Source organism: Anomaloglossus baeobatrachus, chromosome 2, assembly GCF_048569485.1.
Source record: "Anomaloglossus baeobatrachus isolate aAnoBae1 chromosome 2, aAnoBae1.hap1, whole genome shotgun sequence".
Classification (NCBI taxonomy): Eukaryota; Metazoa; Chordata; class Amphibia; order Anura; family Aromobatidae; genus Anomaloglossus; species Anomaloglossus baeobatrachus.
The window spans coordinates 26,971,271-26,982,467 of record NC_134354.1 but is presented as its reverse complement, the minus strand read 5'-3'; the positions used below and the strand labels follow the sequence as shown (position 1 = coordinate 26,982,467).

At 45.4% G+C, this 11,197-nt stretch overlaps 1 protein-coding gene across 1 annotated transcript; it reads right to left on the bottom strand.

Annotated features, from left to right (window-relative positions):
• Positions 1–2,146: 2,146 nt before the first annotated feature.
• LOC142290878 (uncharacterized) lies at positions 2,147–7,187 on the bottom strand. Its single transcript, XM_075334942.1, has 3 exons — positions 7,071–7,187; positions 2,769–3,386; positions 2,147–2,359 (listed from the first exon to the last, which is right to left on the bottom strand). The coding sequence occupies exons 1-3, from the start codon at positions 7,150–7,152 to the stop codon at positions 2,343–2,345; spliced, it is 717 nt and encodes a 238-aa protein (XP_075191057.1). The 5' UTR covers positions 7,153–7,187; the 3' UTR covers positions 2,147–2,342.
• Between the last annotated feature and the right edge of the window lie 4,010 nt (positions 7,188–11,197).

Genomic DNA, 11,197 nt, shown 5'->3' with positions numbered 1-11,197 from the left:
GGGGGCTGCAGCCTGTAGGTGTTTGCTTTATCTGCACTGTGTATTAAAATATGGGGGGAACCAATGCCAATTTTTCCAATGAATCATTTACTTTTACACTCCACTTCCTGACCCAGACAGATAGTGTGAGGGCAACCAATCACAGACGCCAGCACAGAAGATGGGCGGGGGAAGCAGGACTGCAACCAATCACAGACACTGTTACAGAGGGTGGGCGGGGCAAGCTATGAATATTCATAAGAGTTAATGATCTGACCTGGAAGCAGTGTGAAAACAGCAGGGAAACTTGTAAGTCGAATTCTCCTATTTTAATGACCAAAAGTCTCTTTTTTTCACTGCTTTTCCCAAACACAGTATGGCTACAGCATTACGGTGGTTGGCAGGCAAACCCCTATGGGAATTGTGTGTGAGGAAAACTCTGAGGATTTTGCCTGTTCCGGTTGTACCATCACCTTATATATTGCTTTTGTTATAAAGAGCAGATGTAAATAGTAAAAGAAAACCCCTGTGGCGGTTTATAGTAACCCAGGCACAGGTCAGTCCAGTGTGGGTCTTACTGCAAGTATCTGTGTGACGCCCTGGACTAGCCAGGGGGTCACAGATAGGCCCTTACACTACACCTGTTCCCCAAAAAGGTACCAACAGTCACCCAAAAACCCTGAGTCACCCCCATCTGTACCAGACGTCCACACCCGGGGGCGGAGTCAGGCGGTTGGCCACGCCCACCGAGGAGGATTGATGGTCAGGGGCGGGGAAAACCAGACAGTGGAAGTGAGGAGTAGTAGTAACAGAGTAGACAGTTGGAGTTGGCGTTAGGGAGAGGAAAGGAGAGGAGGTGAAAGTGGTGAGCTGCAGAAGAAGTCTGTCGGGGCCTGGGTTGGAGCCTAGGGACCCTGTGGCCAGCAGACAGGCGGTGGTGGCGGTCTGCAGGAGACCGGGAATAGAACTGGCGGAACCGTCAAGGCACCGGGTCAGGGTAGTGGCCCGCCGGCACCGAATCGGGGAGTCAAACCGAAACCGGAGCACCAGGAAAGGGTACTCAGACCTCGTACAAGGCCCAGAAGCAACTGGACCAAGTCAAATTAACTGATTGCGGTCTGGACTATAGGTCCATTCCCACCCCAAGCCCCGAGAGAAGGCAACAGCCCACCGAGGGGGATAGGAAGCCACCGCCCAGGCACCAAGATCCCACGGGCCAGTGCCTGCGGGCAAAAGGGCTCCTCCGGCATCTACAAGTCGGGGAGCGGACAATCGTTGTTCAGGCATAGTAGTCACACCGCTTACAGAGGTGCAGGAGAAAGACGGACACCATCAACCCGAGTAGGGGGAACAACGCAGCCGGCTGCGGGCACCGACCACCATCCCGTTTTTGGTTTACCAGTGACTCCAGTGTGTTTCCTGAGAGTGAGTACACCAGTGCCTGTGGCACCGCACCGCGCTACGCTGCCCTGCACCCCTCCGGCATCATAGCCCTGAGCGGGCCCCGGGACCCACATCCCCTACCCACGGAGGGGTCAACACCTAGCTGCGCCACAACACCGCACCCAGGAGCCCCCACCATCACCAGCAGCGGTGGTGCCAATAATCACCACAACCCGTGGGTGGCGTCACAAACAATCTCTATCGCGGCCCCGGCCGCGCACCCACCCGATCACCAAAAACCCCTTCACAGAGCGACGTGGCCCCCGGTCTGGAGGTGTTCGAGCCACCAACCCAGCGAGCCCGGATCCGAGCAGCTCGGCAGCAGCGGCCGAGCCCCCAGGGCGGTACACATCTGCACCCTCCTGCAGTGACCTAGGTGCGGTTTAACTATTACTTGGGGCTTTAGTCTGGTCTAGGTTAAATATAAGTCTTTAAAGTTACCAGTAATTGTCTCTGTGTGTGGCTGAAGCCGCATGGCAAGAAGGAGTCCCCTGTTAGCAAACAATAGAAGAAAACTATGTCAGAGGAATAGAGCAGCTTCAACTTGCCGGAATGTAGAGTCAAAGGCTCATGGACGCCAGAGTACAGGTTCTTCTACCAAACCTTGGAAGACATATGGACACCATCCGGTGACGTAAAGTGAACCCATTTTTATTTTTGCACCCTTCCCCGCTTATGCCACTGATCTGAGAGTTTGTATTGGAAAAAAACTGCGAAACGCGTCTATATTTCCAATTACATCTTTATTACTTTACATAAGTGTCTGGCTGTAATACATTTGGAAAGAGATGAAGTCTTTTACGAGGGGAAATCTGATCAAGGCAGAGATAGTTCTTCAATTGTTTCATCCATGTTGATATGAGACATCGTGTCTTATTGTGTTTCTTCCACTGGCAGAGACCGGGCTGTTCATCAGAATCTTATTTCAATTTGCAGTCTATAGAAGAAAAACAGCGATTAATAATTAATATCAAATCAGGGCACTGGAAATGTAACTAAAGCAAAAATCCCAAAAATTAATCCCCGATTTGTGGGACATTTTGCAAGTTCTACCACGGAAAAGTAACTTTTTTTTAATTTTGACACTTTAAATCGTTAAAAATGAAAACATAAAATCTTCTTTATTTCCTTCCAAAATAGCAGAACCCTTATCCATTGGTTTGTCTGGTTGTCTCATTGAGATGAATAGGGCTGAGCTGTAGTACTAGACACAACCAGGGGATAAGAGTGGCGCTGTTTTCCGATTTGCATTCTCATGCAGCCATATAAGTTGACCACAGATGATATTTTGGTACAATGAGAGCGTGGGATATTGTTTTGAGTCTGCACAATTATTTAACTCTTACCATCATCATCTGGAATGGCAGGAGGACGAGGATCTGGAATGGCAGGAGGACGAGGATCTGGAATGGCAGGAGGACGAGGATCTGGAATGGCAGGAGGACGAGGATCTGGAATGGCAGGAGGACGAGGATCTGGAATGAGAGGAGGGCGAGGATCTGGAATGGGAGGTGGGCGAGGATCTGGAATGGCAGGAGGACGAGGATCTGGAATGAGAGGAGGGCGAGGATCTGGAATAAGAGGAGGACGAGGATCTGGAATGGAAGGAGGGCGAGGATCTGGAATGGAAGGAGGGCGAGGATCTGGAATGGAAGGAGGGCGAGGATCTGGAATGAGAGGAGGGCGAGGATCTGCAATGGGAGGTGGGCGAGGATCTGGAATGCGAGGAGGGCGAGGATCTGGAATGAGAGGTGGGCGAGGATCTGGAATGAGAGGAGGACGAGGATCTGGAATGGAAGGAGGGCGATGATCTGGAATGAGAGGTGGGCGAGGATGGAAGCACCAGGGCGCGTCATTGTCCTGATCATTAAAACAGCAACCCTTTTCGTTACATTCTTGTGGTGTGACTCCGGGAAATCCACAATTCACTCTTAAATGTGGTTCAAAAGAGCACTCAGACTGACCTAAAAATAATCAAAAATAATGTATGGTAAGCTCAGAGTCCGGCGGCAGCTGTAAAGGTTGTAAGTGGGGATGAGAAAATCATATTGAGGTGGAATGAATTTGCCTCAACTATTATAACATTTTTGATTATCCTGATCATCATCTGGTCCATTGTCTCCAGTTTCTTTTTTTTCCCTCCATGTGACATCCTCTTCGGACACCTTCACTCTGCACCAAGAAAGCCTCCAACATCAAGACACGTGCCGAAATATCAGGATGTCATGATAAGAATCTCCCAAGGCACTGATTAGGCCTCAGGTGACGCATGTCGTGATATTAGAGGCCTTCAAAATATCCACAGATGACATCGAGCGCTGGAGGAAAGAAGAGGCCCGATGAATTGAAGGAGGGATTCTTGGCCGGAATGGAGAGATATGGGTTAGCGGCAAGTTGAGTCTCATTTATTTTTTCTTTACTCCCTACGTTTATTGTGCTCTGGGTATAGAGAGGAAAGAGCGCAATAAGGAATTTTCAAAGTGAATTGAATTTCCTTGCTAAGTTAAAGTGAAATGCTGGAATCAAATTTTGACAAAATTTGCTCATCTCTACTTATAGGAAAATAAGTTAAGTAGAATCTGCCACCAGGATTTCATCCTCCAATCTCTTTGAGTGCATGTAGCGCTTTCAAAAAGAAGTCCAGCAATATGGCCGGTCCGTTCCTCCATTAGTGAGAAATCAGCGTTTGTATTGATATACAATTGTCTATAGTATATTTGATACCTCTGTCACTCCAGCTCTATTCCCGCTGAGCACCGCCTCCTTCTGCTTGACTGACAGTTCTGTTACCTGAGTTCACAAAGCACAGAGGCTGTCGCTGAAGCAGAGACAGGAGTAGAGCTGGAGTGACAGAGGTTTCAGATCTTCCATAGTCCTTCAGCCTTAATCAAATTCAATTCAATGGCTGATTTCTCAGTAAAGGAGGAACGGACATGTGAAGGTTTTGCTGGACTTGTTTTTGAAAGACCCACAAGCAGATAGTTTGGAGGTGAAACCCTTGCGACAGACGCCCTTTAAAACTGCAGAATAAAACTTCATTTCACTAAATTACTTCCCCATACCTATATTAGTTTAATATATACAAACATTAGAAGACAGAGTCACCTAGCTCATATCACTATGTGAGAAATGCAATATTTATGTTTTACAACAAATATATGTCTCCACGGGGCGGCATATGAGGGAGACATAAGATAGCAGGGACTTTGTGTATAGAATGGATATGTTTGGGGATATACAACAACGCAAGTGGAAGGTAACGTGATAAAGACTCTTTGCGGTAGACATATGTGAAGGAGGAGGCAGGATGACGGGCAGAAGGAGCCATAAAGTAACAGAGGTTTTTTTGGTTAATTGTGAAACAGGGATCATATGCAAGTTGGAAGAAGCAATGGTGGTGAGGTTTGGGTCAAGTGCAACACAAAGTTACAGAGACTCTATGGAAAGGGTTAGAAGAGGCTCCGCAGGGGAGGGGCTGTGCGAGAAGCATGTGACACTTCCTCCAGTCCAGTGCAGCCAATATACAGTAGTTTTACCACATTTTCCATCTCTCCCAAAACATCCAAGAAACTTGAAGGCAAAAAGAAGATCCCTTAGAAGTGGAATCTTGCACTCTGTGATCATATGCTAATTCAAAAGTCGGAAAACTTGGACATGGAAGGAGAAAAAGGTTGTGTGATTATGAAAAAAATGTACCCACAAAGACCATTTCTGAAAGTTGGCAGCTTAACGGGGTTGTATCAAGTTAGGAAATTATACCGTAGGATAGGGGACAACTTCCTGATCGCTAAGACCCCTACTGTTCCTGAGAACCGGGCTTTTTCAGAGTATAAAAGGAGCGATGGATGATTATGAACAATGCCAATCCATTTGTTGTCCTTAATGGAAGTCCTGAAGACCAACCAATCTCTGCACTCTCTATATCCGAAGGTCACATAGAGCAGAGGTGCGCATGAATGACCACCACTTTATCCTCTGGGTCAGTGGGGATCCAATGGTCAAACCCCCAGTGATCGAGAAGATTTCTCCTGTTCCATGGGTAGGGGATAACTTCCAAACTTGGTAGAACTTAAATAATATCTAGCAGAAATGATATTGGTCCTATAGACTAAAGAGGGTGGGCTCCTGACTGTCAGAGACCCTACAGGTGTAACTTAAAGCTCTTGGGCCTTCAAGCAAAATAAGTACCCTACGATAGGCATTTATAATAATAATGGTATTTTACTATGTGGCAAGAATGCTTTTGGGCCCCTCAGGCTCTTCATCCCCAAGTGTGAGTGATATTTTGGCAACGACAATGGCTGTCGCTCATATCTTGGGTACACCATGCACCAAACTTGAAGGGATCCTTAGTCGAACCCATGAGGACTGATCCTACCCTACAACCAGAATCCTGAAGCCATCTGTAACCTTACATACCAGCTTCTGCTTAGTCTTGGGAATATACAAAGCTTTATTTATGTCACGAGAAGACACGAGAAGCCCGCGGTCAAAAATTCATTGATTAATTCTTTCTTTAAAATCCTTTACATCTTCAGTTAAACAACCTGAAATTCTAGATTAGAAGGAACGCTCGGCGCGGTCACCAGACAATGTTTACCGAGCGTGCGCTGAATTATCACATACTGGCTCTGCGATAAATCAAGGTTAACTATTGTAATGTTAAAATAAGCTTAAATTAAGTATGTCCATGTTGTGAGACAAATGGCTATGGATATAGAACATATTGGTGGAATTTTCATTGCTTGATTTGTTTTAGCTATGTTTATATTTTTTATTTACTTTGTTGTTGTTTTTTATTTTTCTTTACTTTGCATGACCTATAAGTTCAAAAAAAGACATTTGGGGACATATTAATGCAACTAAAATATATATTTGTATATTTTTTGATGATTTGGTTGTCATATGAACCTCAGTTAAAAGGGAAGTAAATGCACACATTTACACGTGTGCACGTCCGGTACACGTCCGAAACGCGTTTTCTTTTCTTTGTCATGATCATGTCATTTTGAACTGGTTTTACCATTTTTTATACTATTGAAATAAAGTCGAAGTTTTTTATCTTACTGGACTTGGATGCTGGATTTCCTTCCCTTAAAAGGGAAGTAAAGTCTCCTGACAGAACTGTAGATCAGCAGGACTAAAGCAGTAACTTTATATTATAGGAAGACAGGATTGATTATAAACCATCTCTGCCTTCTTTATTGAGAGTCCAGCTGCTTCTGAAAGACCATTTAGTGGCTTCAAAATCTTATTTACTACTCTGATGCTTTAATTTTTATCACATAAATCAATAGCACACGTGAAAAAAAAATCAACTTTGAATTATATCTTATGAGAGAAATGTTTTTGTTTCCTCCTGAACTGATGTTTGCATTCAGTGATGACGAGAATACCACTGGTGCTTTTCAAATTCTATGGAGAGGGGACTGGTGAGGAGGAGGAGCAGCTGCTGTATTTTGTCCTGAAATGACAGTTGCATTTCTCCATAAACCTTTATGAGCACCAACTGTCATCTCCTATTTCAGTAATACGATAATCTGTTTTTAACTGAACACTTAACCCATGAATTGAGAATTAAAGATAAGTCCAGGAGGAGAAAGAAGAAAATGTACTTAATAAGACATATTACAAGATATATGACTTACTTGGTGCATCCTCCCCATGGACGGAGCTGGAGGACCCAATGATGAGGGCGATGGCAAATAAGGAAAACAACTTGTAGTTCATGGCTGGTCTCTTCGCTTTGTGTTGCCCGTGGATGGTTTTATTCTGAGTACAGGAAGTTTCTTTATATTCTTCTTGTTTGCTTTGTCTTTGCTGTTTATTTCTATATGAGTGCGTGTCTCGAAAAGTTGGGCAGCCCAACGGTCTCCGGTGTTGGCCTTTGTTTTGAGATAGGGCAGGTCCATTGAGTCACCATCATCTTCATCTTATCAGGAGTAAACCCTGGCCAATTTCAATATCATTTTGGAAAGGAAAATCATGGGATTTCTAAGCAGCCCAAAATCATATTTTGTTATACTGTCTCGTTCCAGAACTCAGGAACTACAATGTTTTTATTATTATTATTATTCCTTTAACATAACCATATGAGTTCTTGTGTTGTTTTTTTTTTGTGGATGTGTTAGATTACTAGCAAGAAATTTGACATAGAAAGAGAAATAAACACTAGTCTCTTGTTTGTAGTGTCAAAAACAATAAATAGGGGAAATTTGTTGTTGGATGTGGGACTCCATCTTTTTTATTCGCTTTGCTTGGCCTAATTAGCATACTTTATTTTGTTGTGCCAAAATTAGACATTTCTATATGTTCCTCTTTGTCCTTGTAAAGCGGGGACACGGGGCAGTAGTCGCGGCGAGGGATACCCTCCGGTAGGCGCCTTGACCCCACTTCACAAGTGATGTAGTTGACAGGAACAGGCCCTGATTCAAGTAAACCAGCACGAAGCGGGAAGGCTCAATCCACAGTGAAAACTGCAACTGTTTCACCTTCGAAGATGGCACCAGTCTAAAGGATTCAGTCTAGAAAAATGAATTTAGAAGTACAAACGTGTAAAGAATTAAGCAAAAAACTCCTAAAAATACAATGTTTTATTATAAATCAGTCTTAAAAAGGGAAAATCCCAACATATTTTAAGTAAAAAAAAAACAAAACAAAAAAAAACAGATATCCAAAAGTACAGGGGAGGGGCCTTACCCTTATTTTGCCCTAAACTCATACCCTTCCTTGTCGCGGAGGTTGGCACCCTATAGACCTGCGCAATCGGCGCCCCCGCTCAACGAAGACTGTCCCTCCGGGCCCTGGAGTGACCCTAACAATATGAGGTGACAGTACTACAAGGAATAAATTCCAACCAATGAACCAACATTCAGATCTCAAACAAATAACAAAAAAACAAAAATATACTATAACCAATGTGATTAAATTGGAAACAGTAGTGGGGTACAGTGACCCAGAAAAAACCACTCAAATGTGAACTAGCGGTTCCAAAGAGAAACCACCCGACGCGTTTCCCCTCATCTATTTGAGGTTCTTCAGGAGTGGGAAATACAGTTAGTTCAGAAAAAACAATAAAAAAACTGATAAATGCTGGTGGTCCTACGTAACACTGAGAATAAGTTGCCCCCAGATGTCTCCAGTCCCAACAGAGAACAAAAGGGAGAAGGGGATAGGGCTATAATCTGCACCTAGATAACCCCAACATATAAATCAGATCTCTAACACCCATCCGGGTAGCAGAAGTCAACCAGGGTGTCTATACATATACATATAATGTGGGACACAATTTCAAGGGGCAACAAACGATTGTTCAAAACATAAGGTATCAACCACTTATCTTAGACCTCAGTATACGACAGATAAGGACATTCTCCACAGGACTCTCTAGGGATATAGCGGGTCCAGTGTCCCCATAATTCCAGACTATAAGCTCCTCAGTCCGCCATCCTCCAGTCCAGAAGCAGTCAGAGTGCTATGATGCAAATTCAGGTGGCAGAGGAACGCCCGCACACTGCTCACCTATTTATAGAGCATATCCTAAACCTTTCTCACCTGTGATTAAACAAATAGTTAACCCCTCCATGCCTGTCCTTTGGAAAGCATGTATAACGGTGGAGTGTGTATGTCCAAGCGCAACACTTCCGCAATCTCAATGTTCCGCGGTCACGTGATCGGGATACCCCGATGACGCGGACTCGCGCACGCGCAGAAAGTACCGCCCATTTTCAAACACTAGGACGGATGATACCATAGCGTCACGTGTCTCACCCGGCTGCAGCCACGTGAACGGAGCCCCCAGATTATGCGTATCAGCGCATGCGCAGTGCATGCGTCCCATACTGGAATGCAAACGGGGAGGCGTCCAACAGGGACAAAGTATCAGCCTGTACGGTAACGCCCCCCTCCCTAAGATTAACGGAGGGGAGGGAATAGGCACAGTTACCAAGGTTTATATATATATATATGAAAAGGACGGTGCTAGGGACAGTGCATTTTATACATAGCAGGAATAATAAACAGCCATTAAGGGGGAGGTCAAGGGGAGGGGTTAATTAGAGTGAGATGATATGTTAAGATAGATATCAAAACACAGATGTTGAACCTTCAAATAAGGTAAATAAATAAATCAAGCCAAATCCTTTAAAGGATACATAAAGAAATTCCATCTTAACATATCATCTCACTCTAATTAACCCCTCCCCTCGACCTCCCCCTTAATGGCTGGGTATTATTCCTGCTATGTATAAAATGCACTGTCCCTAGCACCGTCCTTTTCATAAATATATATAAACCTTGGTAACTGTGCCTATTCCCTCCCCTCCATTAATTTTAGGGAGGGGGGCGTTACCGTACAGGCTGATACTTTGTCCCTGTTGGACGCCTCCCCGTTTGCATTCCAGTATGGGACGCATGCACTGCGCATGCGCTGATACGCATCATCTGGGAGCTCCGTTCACGTGGCTGCAGCCGGGTGAGACACGTGACGCTATGGTATCATCCGTCCTAGTGTTTGAAAATGGGCGGTACTTTCTGCGCGTGCGCGAGTCCGCGTCATCGGGGTATCCCGATCACGTGACCGCGGCACATTGAGATTGCGGAAGTGTTGCGCTTGGATATACACACTCCGCCGTTATACATGCTTTCCAAAGGACAGGCATGGAGGGGTTAACTGTTTGTTTAATCACAGGTGAGAAAGGTTTAGGATATGCTCTATAAATAGGTGAGCAGTGTGCGGGTGTTCCTCTGCCTCCTGAATTTGCATCATAGCACTCTGACTGCTTCTGGACTGGAGGATGGCGGACTGAGGAGCTTATAGTCTGGTATTATGGGGACACTGGACCCGCTATAACCCTAGAGAGTCCTGTGGAGAATGTCCTTATCTGTCGTATACTGAGGTGTAAGATAAGTGGTTGATACCTTATGTTTTGAACAATCGTTTGTTGCCCCTTGAAATTGTGTCCCACATTATATGTATATGTATAGACACCCTGGTTGACTTCTGCTACCCGGATGGGTGTTAGAGATCTGATTTATATGTTGGGGTTATCTAGGTGCAGATTTTAGCCCTGTCCCCTTCTCCCTTTTGTTCTCTGTTGGGACTGGAGACATCTGGGGGCAACTTATTCTCAGTGTTAAGGCCCCGTCACACTAAGCAACATCGCTAGCAACATCGCTGCTAACGAACAACTTTTGTGACGTTGCTAGCGATGTTGCTGTGTGTGACATCCAGCAACAACCTGGCCCCTGCTGTGAGGTCGTTGGTTGTTGCTGAATGTCCTGGGCCATTTTTTAGTTGTTGCTGTCCCGCTGTGAAGCACAGATTGCTGTGTGTGACAGCGAGACAGCAACAACTAAATGTGCAGGCAGCAGGAGCCGGCTTCTGCGGAGGCTGGTAACCAATGTAAACATCGGGTAACCAAGAAGCCCTGTCCTTGGTTACCCGATATTTACCTTTGTTACCAGCCTCCTCCGCTCTCACTGTCAGTGCCGGCTCCTGCTCTGTGCACATGTAGCTGCAGGACACATCGGGTTAATTAACCCGATGTGTGCTGTAACTAGGAGAGCAGGGAGCCAGCGCTAAGCAGTGTGCGCTGCTCCCTGCACGTGTAGCTGCGTGCACTGGTAACCAAGGTAAATATCGGGTTGGTTACCCGATATTTACCTTAGTTACCAAGCGCAGCATCTTCCACGCGGCGCTGCTGGTTGGGGGCTGGGACACTGGGTTGCTGGTGAGCTCACCAGCAACTCGTGTAGCGACGCTCCAGCGATCCCT

What these genes read in the sequence shown, in the direction of transcription:
- LOC142290878 (XM_075334942.1), bottom strand. Translation starts at nt 7,152, where the DNA reads ATGAACTACAAGTTGTTTTCCTTATTTGCCATCGCCCTCATCATTGGG. An exon ending in CCATGGGGAGGATGCACCAA is followed by an intron (nt 3,387 to 7,070) that starts GTAAGTCATATA and finishes GATTATTTTTAG; the next exon opens with GTCAGTCTGAGTGCTCTTTT.